Raw genomic sequence first — 22,119 nt, 5'->3', positions numbered from 1 at the left:
AGGGTGTCTGTCTAATACACGTGCCTTGGACAAGCACATTCACAGTTTTGCTCCCCGTGCTGTTCACTGAGTGGTGTTTTGGTGTTGAAAATTAATGTTGAGTAAATTAAATATGATAATGAGCTGTGTTAAAGAGCAGGATTTACACAATGTATGTGGTTACGTTACTTGTCTCGGTGTTGTGAGGAAACTGTGGTAAGGAAAATTTGTGATGAGAAAAAACGAAGCCAACTATTTATTTAAACAGATCCCCCAGTTGCTCTTGCTGAGTACCAGATTTAGATACGCTTGCTGATTGTGAATTAAGTCAGCTGAAGATGTTCTCATTCCTTTGCAGCTCTGTGTGTTTTAGCAAACTGCTGGTGCTGTTTGTTTCTGTGGTGGCTCTCAATCTGTCTGAATTCTGCCTGAATTGTTTTAACATGACTTGCAGTTAATTTGCTTCTCATCCACGGAGTTGTCCGTGCTCGGCTGCCAAGCTGCCTGTCTCCTAGCAGACCATGCCTCTGGCAAACACCAGTAGCCAGTCCAAATCATATTCCAAACAGGGCTCCTTCCCAGTTCCAGGACTCCTAATAATGTTACAGACTCAACCATAGCTGCTCCATCCTCTGATAAATAAAGAGCACCAAAACAGCATTTTTACTGAGGTGAGACATATGTGTTTTTGTAATAATACAACAGAAAAAAAGCTGTAAATACAGAGAAACACATAATAGCAAAACTCACCGACTCGTAGTAAAATGAAAGTCTCTGAGGCAGTTTTGTTTTGAAACATGACCGTGGAAATTGCTGCTCCACAGATGAGTTTGCTGATACGTCAAAGAGATTTAGTGACTTAAAAAGCTCACTTCCCACAGCTCTTACTCCTGGCACCCAAAATTCACTTGTTTCCTGTTTCTAGTACATGAGTTAAGTCTTGTTTGCAGTTGTGCAATGTAATTGAAGATCTTTGCAGTGATAAGCACTTGGCTGGAGCTTATGCAGGTATCAAGGTTCAGTTTGGCTCCAGGGCTGCAAGAAACAGAGCACTCAGCCTTGGTGGGGACAAACCAGCTGAGTTTCCTCTCCTCCTGCTTCACACCCAAAAGCCTCTCTGTGCACTTGCCCTGGCTTATCAGCCAGCTGACAAAAATTAAATGTTATGGGATCTCTTCAGAGCAGAATTGTGCCATTATCTTTTACCACAAACATTAAGCTTTTTGTCACTAACCATCAATTATGTTGGTAAGAGTCTTGTCATTCTTCAGCTTTTGTTGTTATAGTGGGGTTTATTTCTAAGTTTATCTGAAAAAAGGTTTTGGGACTGAAACCAGCAGATTCTCCAGCTCCTTTGGAAGCCATTGATTAAAAGAAGGATTTACAGTGTTTTTTCAGGTTAGTCAAAATGACAGAAACTCCCAGATACTGATAGATGTAACTGAGATGACATCTTTCCAGTTTTCAGACTGCTTTCACATATCTTCCTGCTGCTGTTTGTAGTTTGGGGTTTTTAATACCCAGGTAAAAAATGACTCACATGTTGGGAGGGAGAAAAGCCTGCCAACTGAAACGTTGGTGTGTAGAAGTTACGAAATGCCTGGTTCCTTCAGTCAGAAGGAAATCTTTGTCACAGTAATTTTCTTAATAGACTCTAATCATGCATGTAGATATGATTTCACAGGAGCCTTTCTGATGAAAAGACATTTTAGCAGGTCTCAAATCTTGCCCTTACTTAAAAGATAAACTTAATGTTTGTGCTTGACAGTGAGCTGTGATTATATTGGGAATCCTCTAATTGGAAGGACACACAGAAATGTGTCAAAGCAGGCAGTGCTAAGGTCTGGAATCTAAATGCTGGTGGTCTGTTTCTTTAGAAAAAAGGCAGTGCAGGAAACTTGGATGATTACATAGAGTTTGATAAACTATGTCAGCCTTCCTAAGAAATGGATCAGGAGTGGAAGCAGTGAGAGGAGGCAATTCTCCTTTTGCAGCTTCCACAAGTGAAAAACACTTTGTTGAAGTAAAACAGGACACTTCAACCATCAGGCAAAAAAATAAGATTATGTTGGAAAGTTGCACTTCGGAATTTTGAAATTCACTCTTTTCCATAGGGGGTTATAATTTTGATACAAGAGGTTACACAAAGCATGCTCAAATCTACTTTGTAGTGGGCAGATTATTCTTCACCTTGATTAACATTTAAACTAGAAAAGGTGTTTCAATACACAATTTCCCTCCATATGTCAAAAAATTACTCTGAATTCTTACTGGCACAATTTACTCTGCAGGGCTGAGAATAAGGAATGGCAGAATATAATGACATTTTCCTTTCTTCTTGTGAATGTTTGGAGGAAATACCTGTTGGTTTTTGTTTGGGAGCTGAAGTCCATTTGTGTGTGGCATCAGTTTGCTGTAACTGTGTCCATGGACTGTAAATAGTATGTGCTCATTTATCCTCCTCATCCTCCTCCTCCTTGCTATTACAGTAAAGAGTATTTTTATTTACTCCAGAAATTACTGTGACTGTGAAGTGGCACACTAAGCTTGCTTTTGTTTTAACTGTTTGTGTGTAATCCGAGCAATGGCTTTAATTCTAAAGCCAGGAATACTTTGCAGAATTGAGATTTAGATTAATAAGGATTTGAGATGATTTTTGAACTCCTGGTGCTAAAAAACTACCTGTAAGTAGCACCTGGAAATGTCTGTGCTTACATGTTCTGAAAATTCTCAAATTCCAAAGTGATGGACGTGTTCTTTGGTATCTGTGTACAAATCCTATTTAGGTTTGGGGAAATAACAGTGTCCTGTGCTCTAAAAAAGGTTCAACAGTGCCTTTGTTTTAGAGTGAATCATAATGAAAATACAGCATGTTAAATATAGGACCCTTCTTGCCAAAAGAAATTAAATAGATTTTTTTTGAAGAGGGTAAATAGATTATTTAGCACTCTGCTGCTGTTTTGGATGGAAAGGATTTGTGTTCTCCAAGTGACTGCAGCACAATGCTGCCCTGGCTGCATGGCTGCTCTGCCTGTCAGGGGAGTTTTGGAAACAAAACAAATGCCCTTTGAAGCTTTTGGCAAATTGACTTAATTAAATAACTGCCTTTAGGATGGGAGGATCTTTGTACCCTGCTAATGGACAAGTGTTGGAACACCACCAGCTGAAGATGAGATTTCTCTTTTGGAACAAACAGTGGTGGCTCCCTTAGTCTGATATGGGGCATCTTGGGTTAAAAAGCATTTCTGGATCATCCTCTGTGCAGCTGCTGTCAGTGAGGAATGTGTGTACAGGCCTGGTTTGTTAAACTGTTCAATTTTAATCCTGTTTAAAGACAACCATCAGATCTTGCCTTGTTTAAAAGCCTGTTCAGAATTGTCTCAATAGCTTCATGGGTATTGTTAAATCTTCAAGGAGAACATGTTTTATAGGACTGGAAATGTCACAGTAGCTCTTGAAGTCACTGTGGTGTTTCCAAACAAACATATTTGGCTCTTAATGTTATTTTAAAATAATATTAACAGTGTAAATTATTTATAGTTACATTTCTCCATAGTTAACGTCAGGCTGTGATATTTGTGCTAAGTAGTTGCTTGGAGTAAGCAATATTGATTTTTGTTTCTTTTAATGTATTTAATGTAACCTGTACTGTGAGTTTGTTTCTTGTCTATTTGATTTTTCTCCTTGGTCTGCAATTGAAAAGTAGTTACTTTTAGAGTCACAGCCTCTCCCTTCAGTGTTTCCCCTTTTCCTTTAGGACTCATGTATGTCAAGGAGAGTATACATTGTAGAGGAAGGACACAGAATATCTCTTTTCTTTATATTTTGGAGCTACTTTTCCTGTTGCTGTTCCTCCTCAGAGCTACTGTTGTCTTTTCTGCCACCTCTGTGGAATATCACATTCCATGGGCTGCTGATAATGTATCCTTGGCCAGCTTCTGAGAGATAAATGGGGAAAGAACCTCTTAAATAGTGCTACTGTTTTCTCTTACCAAAACAACTTACTCCTTATAATACTAAATTTTTGGAGCACGACGTGCTCTCCCTTTCCTTGGCTGTCTCCAACCAACTATAGGCACTGCTGAGGTGCTGGCAGGCACAGCTGGCAGTTCTGTTGGGTACAGTCTGCAAGGCTGATATCCACAGTACAGGAAATAAAGGAAAGATTGCAGACTTTGGCTTGAATTTGATATAGAAATCTGCATTTATAGAATCACAGAATCATGGAATGGTTTGGGTTGGAAAGGACCTTAAAGCCCATCCAGTGCCACCCCTGCCATGGCAGGGACACCTCCCACTGTCCCAGGTGCTCCAAGCCCTGTCCAGCCTGGCCTTGGGCACTGCCAGGGATCCAGGGGCAGCCACAGCTGCTCTGGGCACCCTGTGCCAGGGCCTGCCCACCCTCACAGAGAAGAATTATCAAATGTAAATTCCCCTCTTTCAGTTTGAAGACATTTCCCTTGCCTGTCACTACTGTTCCTAAACTTTGATTCACCTTAATGGTGATGAGGTGCAGGACAGAGATACTCAGTTGGGAACCTATGTTAGAAAACTGTGTTTTGATCTGACCATAAATGTGTGTTAGTACACGCTGAAGCTTCCCCTGAAATTAACTCATAAAAATTTTGGCCTGTGAATATATAGTTGAGTATCTGTTGAGGCATATCTTCACTGAATTTCAGCCTTTCAAAATTCTCTTTTCAAGTATTGTTGAATTATACTTCGTGTCCAAACTAGATTTTCTTGATGAAACAAACCTTTGAAACATCCACAGTTAATTTTGTGGTTCTGGTTAAATTTCTCTTCTTGTATACTAAGAATAATTTTTGTTTATCTGAAGAAAGCCACTTGCTCTGCTTGGCACTTATAAAAGCTCTTGAAGCAATTGGAATGCATTGATCAATTTTGGCTAATTATTCATTAGAGCTTTGAAGTTGTGTTTGCAGAGGTGACACTCATTACAAAGTAAAACTTCTCAGCTTTATTTTGCTTCATAAGTACAACAGTGATACTGAGTGCAGGAATTGTAGTAGATTTCTTTGTGTTTGTATTCAGGCTTGTGCAGAATTTTAGAGACATTTTCTTCAGGCATGTATACAGTGTAAGCATATGATCATTTGATTTTCTTTTCCTGGGAAAAGTTGATTTCCAGTTAAATGTATTAAGAATCTGTTCTCTATATATCCAGTCATTTGTAAAGAAGGTTTTGCCATGAAATTTTGTCTTTTGTATTTCAGTAATTGTGGGGAAACATGGGTTCATTTGTTTTAAAGGCCTTGGAATACTGAAGTTGTTCTTTGGCCTCTGTGAAATGCTTGGAAGAGAATTTCACATCTTATTACAAGTGGTAATAAAACACCTGGCTTCTTTTTAATGGGGTTTTTAAAATTTTATTTCTAGTTTTACCAAATTTTAGTAATAAAGGATGAAGTAAATTACAGTTATTCCTGGACATTTGAGTATTTTAATTTGAGTTAATTTACTGCTGAAGAACAAGACAGTAATTACTTCATGAATCTGTTGTGGTAGGCCTTGGTTATGGCAATTAGCTTAAAGTGATGGGAGACTTGGAGCTTGGCTTGCTCTGACAGTGGTAGCCAGATCATGATTTAATTATCAAATCCAATTCTTGGAATGTTACATTTTAAGGCTTTCTTGTTACTGACTTCAAAGTGAGTGTTTTTAACTGAATGTTTTGTCAAACTGCCAAACCTGCAGGTTGGTTTAGGTGAGCTCTCTCACCTCAGCTCAGATAACATCATTGCCACCATTCTTGCACTGGGACTGAATTCACTTTTTTTTTTTTTTTGTAACACCACTGGCTTTCTGCCATAAAATGATTAATATTTTCCTTGCCTCTCCATCTGTCCCTCTGGCATATGCATTCCAAGTGCCATGGTGACTTTCTTCTGGAACACATTACTATAGGATGAAATAGCAATTAGTAGAGACTTACTTTTTTTTTTTTGTCAGTAAACAGATGCAAGATGATGCCAGTGTAGTAAAGAAAGCCTGTCTTTCCCCTTCCCAAATGAGCATGAATTCCTAATGGACCTGTCTTCTGTGCTTCTCCTGGAGCCCTAATCAGTGAGGTGGACCTTGCTTCATGCTGGAGGCTTGGGCCTCATTCCAGAGGGAGATAAGAGTCCAAAGAGCAAAGTCCTCAGCTGTGCTTGGTGGAAAGCTGCTCTTTGGTATGGAGTTTGTGGGCAAAGCAGTGCTGGGAGCTGGGGCAGCAGCACCCAGGGGCTGAGGAGGGGTTAGCTCCAGGGGGGTGATGCCAGATCGTAGCAGCTCTGGAGCTCTGTGTGTTCTGCTCACCTGGGATCTGCTGCTGAAGTGTGCAGATGGCAAGGCACAGGTCCTGTCTCTGTGTGTTACCTCTCTGGGAAGCAGGAGTCAGCATTCTGAAAGCAGTCCTGTCCCCTTTCACTGTCACTAACAGCATTAAAAGCAGCTGAATTGCCTGTCAGTCTGAATTTCTTAGGTCTTCCATTACCTAGAGAAGATTGACTCCTTCATTCACAGTAGTTTGTAGACTTCAGTTTGTAACTTCTGAGCATCTGAGGCACCCAACTGTTTGATTTCCTTGTCTTGAGAGAAAGAGAATTAACATCCAAAGGAAGAAAGTTAAAACTATTTAAACCAAGGAAGGTGATGTGCTGCTTGTAAAAACATTGCAATGGATGGGAAGAGAGAAAAAGGGAACAAAATGCTGAGCATTGTAACCAACTCGTGTGTTGAAAGCCCAGATTTGAGGTAGGTGTGGTAATTTGATGGCAGGGGATTTAAAGGCTTAATCCAATAACAGAGTATGAAGTGGCTGATTTTGGTGAGGCCCATAAAAGAAGGAAGTAAAGGGTGCTTGGGATGGCATGTCCAGAAATTCTATCCTGTAGTGAAGTGGACAGTGACTGCCTGGAGGCAGCAGCAGGTAACTGGGTGTGTACCCAGTCATTCTCTTCATGCTGAGCCCAGAGGATACTGCTTGGATGTGTAGGTCATAGTGCAAAGTGCAGAGCTCCCATTTTGTGCCAGCTTGCTCTGTGTTCTAAAATAAAAACGAGAGAGAGAGAGAGAAGAAAAGTATTCCCAACATCTCAGTGATGTAATTGGGGATTTTGGGTGAAGCATGAGATGCTGAGTGGCTGTGGCTCTGCAAGGTTGGGGTGTTTGTGCACAGCTCCTCTCAGCCTAAGGCTATTGATGAAGTGGAACCTTGAAGTTCCAGCTCAGGCATTCAGAAAACAGCATCAGTTTATTTTACAGCAGCCCTTGAAGGGTGGGAATAGTTACTGTCTCCTCAGCCTTTAGTGTTTTGTATCACACGGGGTTGTGTCAATGGTACAGGAGGAGGAAGTAGGGAGAATGTCCTTCCTTGCAAATCCAGGGATTTAGGAGAAAGCAGTAGTGAGTGGCAGATGTGTTTTACTAGAGCAATTTACACTGTTGAACAGCCAAGCTCTCACGTATGCAACTCTTCAACACTGCTGTTAGTTTGTGAAGATCTGGCCTCTTATCAAAACAGATCAGATCTAGGATGCCTCTGCTCTCTCTCATCTTTAACTATGACAGGCATGTTCTGTTCTCTGAAATAATTTAAATTATTAATCTGGGATTTTAATTGGTTTTTAGCTTTGATACCATAGGCTAAGTCCAGAATAATACAGGGATAGTGGTGACTCACTAAAAGGCTGACTTTGTGACTTCCTCCTACAGTTTTGTCAGGTTCAGAGGTGTGGGAAGAGTTTGGTGAGGAAAAAAAGGTGCTTCTGACCTTCCTGTTTTTCTATTGTCAGAACAGATCAGAGTAGCACACCCAGTAGATTGGGGCTGTGTGTCTTCACACTGCCACTGTCAAAGCTGCAGTTCTTTACAGCACCCCCACCACGGGGGTCTTCAAAACTGTTTCCTGTCAAGCTTTCAGCTCCCTCCGTGTCCTCAGATAATCTCTGAGGTGCTGACAGGACAGTGCTGGCAATGGTGGTGGCTCTTCAAGAGCCCCGGGTAGTGTCTGCTGCTAATGCAGAGGGTGATGGCAGAGGTCTCTGCCTTCCTTCATGGAGATGTCAGTCTGTGAGTCTGTCGTGGTTTATTCCTGAATTTAGCGCTCCCACTGAGATTCTCCAACCTGTGCTGCCACTCAATCGGCCCCCCTTTCCCTGAAGTGGGATGGAGGGGAGAATTGGAGGCAGAAAAGGCAGAGATCACAGGCTGAGATAAGAACAATTTACTGGAAGCAGCAATTAGATAAGAAACAGGAACAGCCAGGAGTATTAATAACGAAAGTATATGAGAGAGGCAGGTGATTCCCATGCAAAATGCACAGAACAGCATTACCCCCCTCTCCCTCCTGCTGGCTCACAGAGTTATCAGGAGGAACCCCTTCTCCCCAGAAGAGGCTCCTGGGTTTTGGCAATGGCATGAGGTGCTACAGAACAACCTTGGTATCCTGGCCCTGCCCTGTCTTGGCTACTGCAAAAAATTAACCCTGTCCTGGCTGGAACCAGGACATTACCCCTTATTCCATACCATGTACTCATGTCCAATTCCTACACCTTCCAACTAGCTACATACATGTGTATTTATACACCTCTCCCACAAGCACAGATATCATTTCTGTAGTCAGTGGTTGTCCCTCCAAGATTTCTGTTGAGTTCATTTAGTCCATGGCTGTGGATTCTATCAGTCCTAGATGTTTTCCAGGGCAGGAGGGCTGGTGTGCTGTTGACCAGTTGCAAACTGCATCAGGAGCTCACTTGGCATGATGTAGGAAAGGCACTTTTCCTTTGAACATCCAGCCCAGCGCTGGTAGTCAGGGTTCCAGGAGAAGCTGTGCTTCAGGGCCGGTCACTTGGAAGCAGCTTGAACCTCTTCATAGGCTGCCAGGATCTTTTTCAGTTTGGGGTACCAGGCCTTGGATCCTTTGTATCCCTGACTCCGCAATCCATGGGGTCGTCCTCAAGTCTCCCCAGGTACTTATCAGACTTGCCAGGAAGGACCATTCTCCCTGACTGTAGAGCATGGTTTTTATGTCCTATCCTGTCCTGACTGGCCCAGGGGCTGCTGCTTGAACAAGCTCTTGTTTGATCTGTTCAAAGCTTCTTGTTGTTCACTTTCAAGTGTTGTTCCACTTCAAATCATTTTTCTTCTGCATCACAAGATGGAGAGAGCTGACAGTCTGAGTGTACTCTGGGATGTGCATCCTCCAAAAACCTACAGTGAGGCCCTTTACCTTGCTTTATGGCAAAACCAGCCTTCAGGAGGGTTTGGATTATCTTCTCCCCTTTATCAAAACCCTCCTGTGCCCTGTTCTCCCATACAGTGATGTCATCAACGTGCTGTAAATGTTCTGGAGCCTCACCCTTTCCAGTGCAGTCTGGATCAGTCCATGACAAGTGGTGGAGCTGTGTTTCTACCCCTGGGGCATGTCCAGCTCCCATTAATGCTGTGACTTCATTCAGGCCACCCTCGTCCTCTGTCAGACTGCACTTTCCACTGGACTGACACACTGGTTGTGTAGGGCTATTGAAGGGTGAGCAGGTCTGGCTGAGCTCTCCAATCCACAGCCCTTCCCATGGATGGGGTCCTGCAGGGCTGGCTGGTGCCATGTGGCCACCAGGGCACTGTTGTGGTAGTGATCAGTGCTTGTTCTTCATCCCTCCTCAGTTTCTCTCTCTGAGAGACCAGACAATGAATTCATCTGTCAAATTCTGTCTCCATAGCAGCTCTTCTTGAAGCCCAATGATTCCCTTTTGGGACCTTGAAATACCTTCTCTGAGGTGATCCATGGCAAGGATACCTGAGGCTTCTGGGCCAGTCACAATGGAGTGTTTTGCCATTTATTCCCAGTCAAGCTCACTTCAGCTTCCAGTACAATCAGCTGTTGGGATCCCCCTGCAACCCCAAACACAGAGATGAATTCTGTCCCTATGGATCTCAGTGGCATCAGGGGACATTTTATGCCAGTGTCAACTAAAGCCTTATATTCTTGTGCATCTGATGTGCTGTGCCATGGATCCACACAGTCCAAGAGATCCAACAGTCCCTTTTCTCCACCTGGCTGGGGAGCAGAGCCCCTCTAGTTCTGATCATGGTACTTGTTTGTTACAAATATAAACCAGAGATTTCTTTAAGAGGATGTGAAATTACATCAGCCCTTCATTCTGTCTAAGGACTTGCCCACAGGAAACTGGAGGGGCATTTATCCTTGAAGAATTTCCTGTGGTGGTTGTTCTTCCTCTCAACTCTCATGCTCTTGCTGCCAGGGCAGGGGTGGGATTTTCATGCCACTTCTTCATGTCCTCTCTGTGACCATGCAGGAAGAAGCAGAGGTTACTTTGTGGTGTGTCCGCTCTTGAGCTGGCGGCAGCTTGCTCTCAGTAGCAGAGATTCTGGTTCCTACTGGTGTCCACGTGGGACTTTTACTTTCTAGTTTGCTCCATCTGATCTGTCCACAATCTTGGTCAGTCCTTCCACAGGTTGGTAGGGAGGAAAAAAGATGATGTCCATCTTGCCAGAGTTCAGGAGTCTCCTGAAGCCCAGTTCTCATATCACTGACATCATTGCCACTGAGCTGGCCTGTGGCCATGGTGCACTCCATGCAAACTTCCACTACGTGCATTGTGTACTTAACATCCGAGGGAAATTTAAAATTCTAAAAAACTTCTGTAACGGGCCTGAAGGAGGAAATGGGGGTGGAAAGCTGGGGAAAACCATTCTCTCCTGTTCCCCCACAGACTGTGCACGGTTATTAATGGATTCCCAAAGGTAGTGCTGAGGTGAGGGCAGGAGAGCAGCACTGAACACCCATCCCAAATGACCCTCATTGCTCTCGGTGTTATCGTGCCATAAACTGATACCCCAGAGTACAGCAGCAAAGCCATCCTGCTGCCTCTCCTGCTCTGAACAAGAGCACCATGATGGGCACTAAAGGAAACAGGTGAAGTACCACACCCACACGAACAGACAGAGCAGCCCTGTGACCAGCGGCTCCATACCTAATACAGCAAATGCTCAGATGAATGTGTTTCCAGCTCGATTCAGCAGATCTGTTGTTATCTCATCCCTCGGAGTCTCAGACTGGGTGCCAGATAAGGCTGTTTTGCTTTAGGAATGGGATTCCCCAATTTGTGCTCCAACTGAGACTGTCCCTGACCCCCTCCCCCTGCGGTGGGCTGGAGAGGAGAGAGGCACAAAAGGCGAAGATCACGGGTTCAGATTAGAGCGAGAAACAGCAGTGAGATGAGAAAACAAAGAGAGGTGAATGATTCACATGCAAAATGCTCAGAAAACCCCTTCTCCCTGGAAGAGACTCCCTTTCCCCTGCCCTCAGCAGTGATAGGAAGTGGTACAGAATAACCTCTGTGTCCTGGATGTGCCCCCTCCCAGCTACTGCAAAAAATAAATCTGTCCTGGCCAGAACCAGGACTGTGTCATAATCTACCTGTCCATCTCTGCTTGGTAATCTTGGGAACTTAATTATCTCTGAGGCCATTAAGAAAAATGGGTCAAATTGACCAGTGATTTCCAAAGTGATTAGAGAAAAATTGATCTGAGGGCGGGGGAGGATGTGCAGTTTCCCTAGGATGCCTGACTAACAGTATAACTGGTTTGTGATCCTGCAATCAATGTCAGTCTGAACAGGCGACTTAATTGCTGCAGGATTGAATGAGTGGATGGAGTTCTGTGCTGGAGTCCATCCTGTGTGTGATCTCATGTCTTTACAGGAGCCATCACCTGGAGCTGCACTCAGCCATGCTCACTGACACAGTTCTGGGCTGCACAGGAGGGTGCAGTAGTTTGATTCATTTTTTGGCTTCTGTTCTATACCTCTGCCTTCCTGGACTCTGGTCCCTGAGTTTGGTTAATGGATTCTAGTCAGAGTCTCAAATTATTTTTGCTTCCAGAGATAATTTTTCTTTTCATATTTTGGTGTTGTCTCTGGACAAGCAGAAGAGAATTTGTAATAATCTTTCTATTATAACGTTCCATTTTATAAAGACTAGAGCATATGGAAATAACAGTGGTACAAAGACAGAATACCTCTGATTAGAGGCCTTATGATTTTTCTGAACTAACTCCTGTTGATGAGTAGAAGTGCACACTATATTTAAATAAAACATTAATGCAATCTTAATGATTTCAGTGGTACTCACTTCCACTTTTTTTCTAATTTTGGCTCTGAAGCTACAGAGCTTCAGTTCCTACCTGTTGATCTGTCTTTGCTAAATAGAAAATATTTGTGTTATCACCTTTTTATTCTCAAAATCAGTACTTTAGAATTACATCACCCCTTGCCTTAATAACATAAGCAAATTAATAAGCTTAAATAGTAAGCTAAATTAATTAGGCTATTAGATTGCAATTAGCCTGTCTTTGGCCATGCCCATTAGTCCTTTGAACACTACTTGAGGCCTCTCTGGATTCTGTCATTTTTACCTGTCATTCCTGAACTCCTACAGCTGTTGGTCCTTGTTGCAGCAGCATTCCCATCACTCCAGACACATAATGATGGCACTTTCCCCTTATCCAATTGTCTTTTCATCCCTCCTGTTGGCATATTGAGAGCTCACATTTGTTGTTCTTCAAGCATTTTGCAGATTCATGACTTTCAAAGTCTGGCCAAGCTTGTCTCATTTGCTTCCTTTCTTTCCAGGCTGTTTTCTAGTCAAAAACTCCAGCAGATACTGAATTGAATATTAATGATAACTATTTTTATTTTATAGGATTGGATCATAATCAGATTACTTCAACCAGGCTTATTTTCCACTGAGCCCATGCTGCTTTGAGTTCTCTGATTCTCATATCAACCTTTTAGTATTTTTTCTGTTGTCAGCTCAGTCCAAATCTCATGGTATTGTTTTGGTTTTAAATACTTGGCCAGAATAACCTTCTTCCATTTTTGTACAGAGTCAGTGCTTCAAAACTTAATGAAAATCAACATTTCACTTGGAGATAAGTTTGTTGCTTTGGGTAGTTTTTGGGGGTTTTTGACTAATCTGTCTGGACCAGCTAATTAAAAAAAAAGATAATTATGGCATTAACTTTAGGTAGGTAGTGGTGGTGTAAGATACAAACCCAGGAGCATTATCAGAGGTGGGTGCTGCTCCTTGGCACATGCCTGCAAATGCAGGTGCTTTCTCTCTCTCAGGAAAATGGAGGCTGAACTCAGTCTGTCCTGCCAGACCTTTTATTAAACTTGGAAACCCTGGAGTGAACAGTGGGCTGGAGGAACAGAGGAGAGCAGAATTTCCCAAGGGAAAAGGGATTGCAAGGAGCATAGCTGCATGCAGTTGTGAGGTTTCTTGGAGAGGAAGCTAAAAAAGGGAGTAGGAAATGATGTGCTTGTAACAGGGAGTGGGGTTTGTGTTGGTTGCATGTTCTGGAGGAATGTGGTGGTGGAGTACCCTGGAGTGCAGGAGTGAGAGCTCTGGTGGTGGAGGTGAGGGGACAGTTGATAAAAACTTAAAGGAGGAGGGAAGGGTAGATTTTATTTACAGCCTGAACACTTGGTGTACAAGAGGGAGCATAATTCATCCCCTTGATGCTGGGAAGAAGGAGGCACTGTGGTGTGTCAGTGTTGCTAAAGAAGGGAGGGAAAAAGGAAGCTTTAAAAGCAGAAAGAACAACACAGTGTGGAGATCCAGTGTGCTTTGAAAGGTGTCTTCAGGATTAGATTGGTGAACTTCTCACTTGTCACATCGCCTCTGAGCTGCACCCTCAGGTGAGGTTTGTAGGTTTGGTCACAGGCTTCCTCTATGAAATCTATGAAACTCCAGGAACTAGAGGAAATGGAATTGCTGTTCTGCTTTGAAGAGAATAAGAAGTAAAACAGGAGAAGCACCTCCCACAGCTGCTGCTCAGAGCACTGCAGTGTGATGGCTCCTGTAGTCCAAGGCAGCTGAACAAAGGTTTTAAGTGCTGGGGGGGGGTTTCAGCTTGGAAGTTTGTACATTCCTTGGCTTATGAGAGTAGAGTGGAATAGCCTATTTCCTATCCCCACTCTGTAATAGATTCCAGTATCTTAGAGAGTTGCCATAGTGATAAAAAAGGGAACAGAATCTACTTGTCTTCCTGGGATAGCAGAATTATTAAATTAAATGCCTCTTTTCCATTAAAGGAGAGTGTCATTATCATATTTCTGAGAACTGTTTTAGAGCAGAAATAATGTGTTTAAGGTGGTGTCCTGCATTAATCATGTTCCTTCTTGAGGCACCCCTAGCCTTAGCTTGCACTTGGGATACACCCCTTTATCTCCCCCACTGCAGCTGGTGGAACAGAGCAACACCTTTCTTGGGAAAGTCTGCTCTACCCCATCAGAATTCATGCAGCTGTGACCACAAAGAGCTGGGCAAAAGAAGCAAGATTTTCATAAAATTGCAGCACAGAAAGAGAAGTAAAAGACATGAATTGCAGAGGATGAGGTGGGATGAAAGGAGTGCATGGGATGGCGTGCAGGGAACAGGGCTGAAAATGGTGGCAGGAAGAGAAAGGAGATGAAATGATGGAGGGGAGCAAAGGCAGCATGTAGGGAACATCCATGAGCTCAGAGCAAAATGGGAATGAACAACATAACCCAAATTGTCAGAGAGAAGCTTTCAGCTGTTGGTGTCATGGAGATGCACTGGATGGAAGGTGGAGTAGCCCTGTGATGCGCATCCATGCCTGCTCCATGCAGGTGGAAAAAGAAACAGCTCACACTGGATTGCTCTTTGCTTCCCTTCCTTTTAGAAAAGTAAATTTAACAAACTTCAAGCCAAATACAAATCTTTGTGATGGCTCAGAGTTCCCCATGAAAATGACCATTCTTACCAGGTTGTAAACTCCAGTGTTCTTGCTGGTTTTTCTTCTTTGGTGACTTTTAATTACCTGGTAATCTTCCCCTCAAGTATCTATTTTGGGATCAGAGTTCTGTTTCAGAAATATAAAAATAAAGGTCTTCTGAGTATCTGCCTTCCCTTACCTGCCTGGAAGAAATCTGGAAGCAGAGGCAGGAGTTGGGAGTGTTTGAGCCTTCTGAGTCCTTTGCTTGGAGCTGCCAGTTTCCATTTGCAGAATAAACAAGGAGGATAAACTCTTTACAATGTGTAGGCTCAACCTTCTGCATATATTTACCAGTTGTTTTTTGAGATTTCAATCAGCCATGGTTTAAAGTTCCACAGAAGTCACTGGGCTCAGCATTCAGATAATTAACCAGGAACTGCAGTTTGTGCCTGTGTCTTTCAGTGTGTGATACTCGGGGATCTGCCTGATTCTTCCTTTCCTTCCCCCTCCTGTTTGCTGCCTTCCCACCAGGGAGGAGCTGACAGTGCTTTGCTTTGCTGGAGTCCCTACCTGGCTGTGTTTGGAATCAATTCCCAGCTGCTCCTCAGGGTACCAGTAACAGCTCTGGATCTCAGAGCTGTTTGTCAGCAGGTTGTTCTGCCACTGAAGCTCCTGACCCATCCCAGACTTGGTTGGAAGCTGTTAAAAATGGATAAGAGTTTGTTCAAGCAGGTCTCGCATTGTGTTGTGCATTCTTAGTCTCTGGGAATCACAGTCCTGGTAATTTGAATTCTTCCCAGGAAAACTGAGTTTAACCCCCCCTGAAACCATGAACATCTATCAGTTTTAATAAACTCATCTTGTGGATGATTCCTCCTTATTTTTGCCTCCATATTTACTTCAGAGATTGCCCCCCAAGAAAGGTCTTTCCACTTACTCAGACTTTTTTTTTTTTTAAGATGAACTTCAAACAAAAAAAGAGTCTTTAGTATTTTGTTTCATTGTCAGTAATTTACAAAAGTGAAGTGTAGGTTAAAAGTGATGTCTGATGTTTTACAATGTTATCAAATGTTGCTGGTTTGTGAAAGTTACAGACTGGTGTAATGTTTTAGCTTTAGGTTTTTTCCCCTTATGAAAGCTCAGCGTTGGACACTGAAATACAATGTGGCAGAGAGCAGGTTAACTAAAATACAAGGTTTCCAATGGAAGAAGCTACTCTGCTTCCAGCTGGATTTCAAAGAACAGCAAAGCATTTCTTAAAATTTCAATCAAGTATTTATTACTTAATGACCACCTAGAGTAGGAAAAATTATCCTCATCCTATTAAGCACTCAGCTTGGAAGATTTAAAAGATTGCTTTGTTGTTGTACAGAGTTGGGATCTGTCTAATGACAAGATCTATTGAAAAGGAAATGTTAAAATAAGATGAAACAACCATGTGGTGGTACTTGTTAGGATTGCAGAGCCTTGGTGCTTTGGGGATCTTCAAGTCATTTAGAGTTTTAACAAACTTGAAATTTTTTCAAGACCAAAATATTTCTTTTTTTTTCCTAAAAACATATTTTTAAATGTTCTTTCTTTAATTAAAAAGTGTTAATATTTCTGATAACAAGATGAGAACACCTCTCTGTTTCTTTTTGGAGCAAGAACTTGAATTTGAGGTAAATTTGCTCAGTGTTCTCACTGCTCGAAGAAAATCTCCCTTCTGCTCTTTGAAAATGCAGCTGTATAAGATTCTGACAGAAGCTTTTAACACCACTCTTCCAAGCTCAACACATGCATTGGGCATTCACTGCCTGCACTGAGCCTTTTCCATCTCCTCCCTGCTGTCTGAGGCTGCTCCATCCATGAGCTGCCAGGCCCAGGATGGGCTCTGCTTGCCATGGAGCCATGGGCAGAGCTTTGAGCAGCATTTCTGTCTCCCACTTTGGGCTCCCCATGGCTGTCCCAGTGCTGGGGCGACTGTAAACATCTGCAGGAAGTGTAGTGGTGGCTGCCAAAGAAGTCTGTGTATTATTCCATTAAAAAACTCATCCAAACTTTCAAGCAAGAAGGGCAAAGTCCTTCCAACAACAAAGTTTGTAGTTAGTCAGTCTCCTCATGTCTGATTCCTAACAGCCCCAGAGTTAATGTTCCTATTTCTGGCTTCTGAAAGGTTTCAGTAGTTCTCCTAAGCTTTCTCAGAATCTCACTTTTAGTTTCAGAAATTTTCTTCACTGTTGATCTGATAGACCCCTACAGCATTAATGAACAGCTGTCATTATCAGATGACACTTTCTCATACCTTGTCTGAAATAGTGGGTTGAGGGGGTAATTTTATTAAATGCTTTGCTATTAATTCTTCAGAGAAAGCTGCCAAAATCTGTGGTGTAATAAATAATAATTAAAATAATTTCTCTGAACATGCAGTCTGCAAAACAAACACAGAAATGCAGAAAATTAAATTCTTGATATTTGTGCAATGTGATAGCAGCTAACACCACTTCTCTTTAAAGGCAGTCTTGGGACTAAACTTTAGATGCTAATTTTTGGTCTTACTTGCTATTTGAATTATTCAGCTTTACTCTGGGACACAGCACAGATTTGATAACCTCATATATTGCAAAGTAACAGCTTTTGGGATTTTTTTAATGTGTAAAGATAGAACGTCTTGTACAGTGAAGAAAGGCCCAAATCTGGCAACAGTCACTGGGCAGGATGCAGGGAAAGGGAGCATTTCCTAACATAAAACTGCTTGGAGAGTGGCAGGGCCAGCTGTCTGAAACCAGAGGGGACAAAGTACAGGGACAAAGAGGACAAGGCCCAGTCAAATTGTGTTTATTGGACTCTGCCCTGGTGTAATTTGCTGCTTGTAACTGGTGCTTCCTCAACAGCTCGTTCAGCTCAATTCCTGTAAGCATAAAAAGCACCCCCTGAATAATCCTCATTATGAGGCTGTTGCAGTGATAAGGTGATGTGAGCAGTCCTCCTCCCAGCTTTGGGCATAGTCCCTGAGTCCCTGCTGGCAAGGGAAGGGAAGGGAAGAGACCAGGACCACAGAACACCATTCTGTCCATTTTTGTGTTGAGGAAGGAAAGGCTGGAGAGGTAAAGGGAGGAGGAAAATAGGATTTACTATTTCAAATAAAGACTTTTCTCAGTGATTGGGTTCATATTTAGGACCAGGTCATAAAGTCACCTAGAAATCCTCCCAGTGTGAGGCAGGAGGGTGAACAAATGCAATCTGTTGAGTAGGTCCTATGGGAGGGACTGAGGGTTCTTTGGAGAGGAGAAGGTTCAGGTGGGACCTTCTGGCTCTCCACAGCTCCCTGGCAGGAGGAGGCAGCTGGTGGGGGTCAGGCTCTGCTCCCACCAGAACAAAGGACAGGATGAGAGGGAACAGCCTCAAGCTGTGCCAGGAGAGGTCCAGGCTGGACATCAGCAGGAATTTCTTCCCAGAAAGGATGGTCAGACATTGCAAGGGGCTGCCCAGGGAGGTGGTGGAATTCCCATCTCTGGAGGAGGCCAAGGAAAGCCTGGACATGGCACACAGGGCTCTAGGCTGGGTGACAAGGTGTGATGGGTCCCAGGTTGGACTCAGTGGTCTTGGAGGTCTTTTCCAACCTCTGTGGTTCCAGTGGAGAAGATTTCACCATGGGGGAGACTCCTGCAGGCCAAATGGCTCTTTGGGTGTACAATGTTCTCTCCAGTCATTCAGGGGGAGTTGTTGTCTCTGTTTTCTAGTCTTGGGAAGTTCTTGGGGTGTCATTTATCAAGGCTGTCAGTCTTAGACATCTTTTTACTCAGACACTTCTCCTCGAGTACCAAAACACAAGTTGATAACCATTTGCTCGATGCCTCTGTATATTCCCCTCCCTTCCCATCTGTCTGTGTGCAAAGTCATGCTTTGTGCTCAGAATGCACAAAGTATCACAGGATTTGAAGTTTATTTGCTCTTCTAAAGTTCCTGTAGTGTTGGAAAAAGTAATTTCTATTCATGTGGATTGAGAAGGATGAGCTTGTGTTTTCCTTTGATTTTGTAAGTTGAATTGCAAGATTTCAGCCCCACACAGCAGTATATATTTGTAAAACATCTTTTTAGGATACATTTTAACTTGGTAAAAGTTGTGAAATTGTGAATTTAATACTCAGAATTTAATATTGAGAAACTTACACTGGAATTTGGTCTCTGCAAACGTAAAGACGGATATTTGACACATGCTTGAATTTTTGTAATCTCCCTTTGGAATCACAAAAATTCTAATCACTTCATTCATTCATTCTTTTCCAGCTGGGAATGACAGGTAACACTACTCCCTTTGGGCAACCTTTCAGTCAAACTGGAGGGCAGCAGATGGGAGCTGCAGGAGTGAATCCTCAGTTGCCGAGCAAGCCGGGCATGGCCAACAGTCTGTCTCCCTTCCCTGCCGACATCAAGAGTACTCCCGTCACCAGTGTGCCAAACATGGTGAGTTGGACCTGCTGCTTCCTGCAATCTTTACCTCTTCCTAGTGCTTTCTAAGTTCCTGGGTGATCCAACACTATCAAATTACTTCTCCGTGGTCATTTAAGCATCAGAGTTGTTCTGTGGTTCCTCACTTCCACCCTGCAGTGTGTATATAAAACTTCTGTCTGTTTTTATGCAGTGGTTGTACTCTCTCAAGGATCACAATTATAAAAACTGCATTATATTTTGTTTTAAAAGAAAATATATTTTTTATCAACCTAGTTACAAAACAACTAATAATGCCCCTAGACAAAAAAGGACACAAATGAGCCCTAATTTTAACATCCCTCATAATCTTCCTCCTACTCATTAACCCTCTAGGGCTGCTGCCCTATGCATTCACCCCAACTATCTATAAACTTAGCCCTAGCTGTCCCCCAAATGAATCCTTTCATTTTGGCTGGTATATTTGGTTTTAAACCAGATAAAAATGTCTTCTTCAGGTTTTGTGTGTCAATTAGAATGTGTTGGGTCAATTAGAATGTGTTGGGTCCATCACCACCTTCCTGAAACTAAACAGTACCTCATATCCTTTGAAACTGATGTGGTAAACACCCCAGATGCTTCTCACTTTATACTGTGCATGACTTGCATGTCACAAACTTGTGAGAACAGTTCTTACTAGGACAATTTACAAGTTTATAGTATGATGTTTACCAGAGTTCTCTTTATAAAGTTAAATTAAATATTCCCGTTTGTCTCAGGATGTTGCGTATTAATCAAACTGCTTGTGTTGTTTCTATGGAAACTCCAGCTTGTTGCATTTTATATTCTTATACATGATAGCAGTTACTATAGAAACTTGTAAGACCTGCAAATTGCTTATTTTTTAATTTAAATCCAAAAAAGCTATTTTTTGGCACAACCAATGCTTGCTCTTCCATCACTGTGTTTGCTACCTGCCTGTCACTAATAAGCTCTGTATGAGAGGCAAGAGGATGCAATAAACTTCCTCTTTTCTCAATTTTAGAGAATCACTTCCTAATTTCCCTCTAGTTATGCTGTGAAATCTTTCTTTAATATCATCATTTACTGTTTATGATTATGGAAAGGAGCTTGTGACTGGATTAACACCATGTTCAGAACACTACTTGCAGTCATGAAGAATATTTGTAAAAGACAATTTGCTGCATGACTACTCTTATTGTGTTAAGTGTTTGTACATCTGTACATCAGGTGTAAAGCAAGTGAGTTATTGTCCTGATGCTGCAGAAAACCTGCAGGTCTCCCCAAAATACTGTATTCATCTCAGGGACTGGGTGATCTTAAAGCCTAATTTTGTGCTCATTTAAAAGTCAAGTTTAGGAAAGTCTAAGTCTTAATATACTCACTTACCTAGTATAGGATGTAGTGGTCAATATTCAGGTGGAATAAAAAAGGGATTTTTTATCACAGCTTTTCAGGTGATGGGAGAGAAATAAAATCAAAAACTGTTTTCTTTCTCCCATCTTGTCCAAGAGAAAGAGGAAAGGAAAGGAAACTTTCCCAGTAGTATCAAATGCAGTTTCAAAATGTCAAAAATACCAACTGAGAGAACAATCAGAACCATTTGTCTTTATTTCTCAGGTGTCAAAAGCTTTGCATGTCCAATATATCTTCTTTTCCCTCACACCACCACAGGGAGTAATGGGCATTTCAGCCAACAGACACTGGTACTGTGGAGCCCAAAGGTCTCAACTCATGTGGGGGTTAGAGGCATGGTGGTCCTGACAGGGATGTAACTTCAACAACTGAATTTCCATCTAAACATTTTTATTGCAAAGCCAAGAACTTAAAAAGAAATGTCACACTTGTTAGAATTTAACCTTTATTTGTCAACAGTGGGTAAGGCAGTGTAATTATTTGGTAATAGCACATCCATGGCCATATGTTATTCCTTCCACAGAGACTTTGCTTTATTCAGTGAACAATATGAACAGAGCCCCTGGAAAGAGCACACAGTCAACATTTAGTTCTATTTTTGCAGCTCGGTGTGTAGCTGTGGGCATTGCTGGCTGAATGTTGCAATATATCTCACTTGGTCATTTCCAAATGCTCTTTCCTGTGGCAGTCAGCACTGGAGCAGGTTTATGCTTTGAATTTGTTCATTTTCACAGCACCTCTCTGAGATAAAGATGTGTTGCCCCAGTTTTAAGCACAGAGGCACAAGGAGAGTAAGAGTGGCAGAATCTGCTGACTCAGAATTTGAGGTTTGTAGGCTCTGGCTTGCTAAACCTTATTTGATATGTTAAGGCATTACCTTAGGGTAAAATAACATCCACAGCAGTTCCATGAGTTACAGAAACACACATCTAAGTGACATCTGTCACTCACATTGGGCAACCAAAATGTGACCCCAGTGGCTCTTGTGGAAAGCAGCTGGTGACAGAGGCAGGTCCCCAGAGCAGAGCTGCAATCCTGCTGGGTGCTCTTGCTGCAATCCCTTTGCCATTTCTGTGTCCTGGGATGCTTTAGTCCCTGGAGATGATGGTTTATTTAATGTGCTTGGCCTGGAGACACAGCCTGTCCTGCTCCCTGAGGGAGGCAGCAGTGATGTGGAAAAGGCCATTGTGTTTTCTTAACATCCATCAAAAATGAACCTGTGCAGGGTCAGTTCAAGCTCCATCCACTACAGCAACTGAAAGACAGCTGCATATTTAAAAAAACCAAAAAAAAACCCCATACAGGGTCCTTTGTGGGATGAGTGCAACCACATATCTTGCTAAACCAGCCCTCTGTGCTATCCTTATCTTAAAGGGCCCCCCAAGTACTGTTCCATGTGAGAGCCAAAGCCACGTGAATGAGAACACTTGGTGGTGTGTGGCCTGTGTGAGGCAGGAAACCAGATTGCAGCATGGCACTGAGCACTGTGGTTACCACAGGGGGTATTTAAACAAGAGAAGAGGAAGC

The 22,119-nt window shown here is 42.6% G+C and overlaps 1 protein-coding gene across 1 annotated transcript in view; it reads left to right on the top strand.

Moving 5' to 3' along the window:
* The window catches only part of CREBBP (CREB binding protein), a 94,658-nt gene that overhangs the window by 19,147 nt on the left and 53,392 nt on the right, over positions 1 to 22,119 (top strand). The window contains 1 exon segment of the mRNA XM_030958368.1: positions 19,015 to 19,191. Coding sequence (XP_030814228.1) covers positions 19,015 to 19,191 — 177 coding nt within the window.

Source organism: Camarhynchus parvulus, chromosome 14 (genome assembly GCF_901933205.1).
Source record: "Camarhynchus parvulus chromosome 14, STF_HiC, whole genome shotgun sequence".
Classification (NCBI taxonomy): domain Eukaryota; kingdom Metazoa; phylum Chordata; class Aves; order Passeriformes; family Thraupidae; genus Camarhynchus; species Camarhynchus parvulus.
Note: the sequence above shows the minus strand (reverse complement) of the source record. Positions and strands in the feature narration are given on the sequence as shown.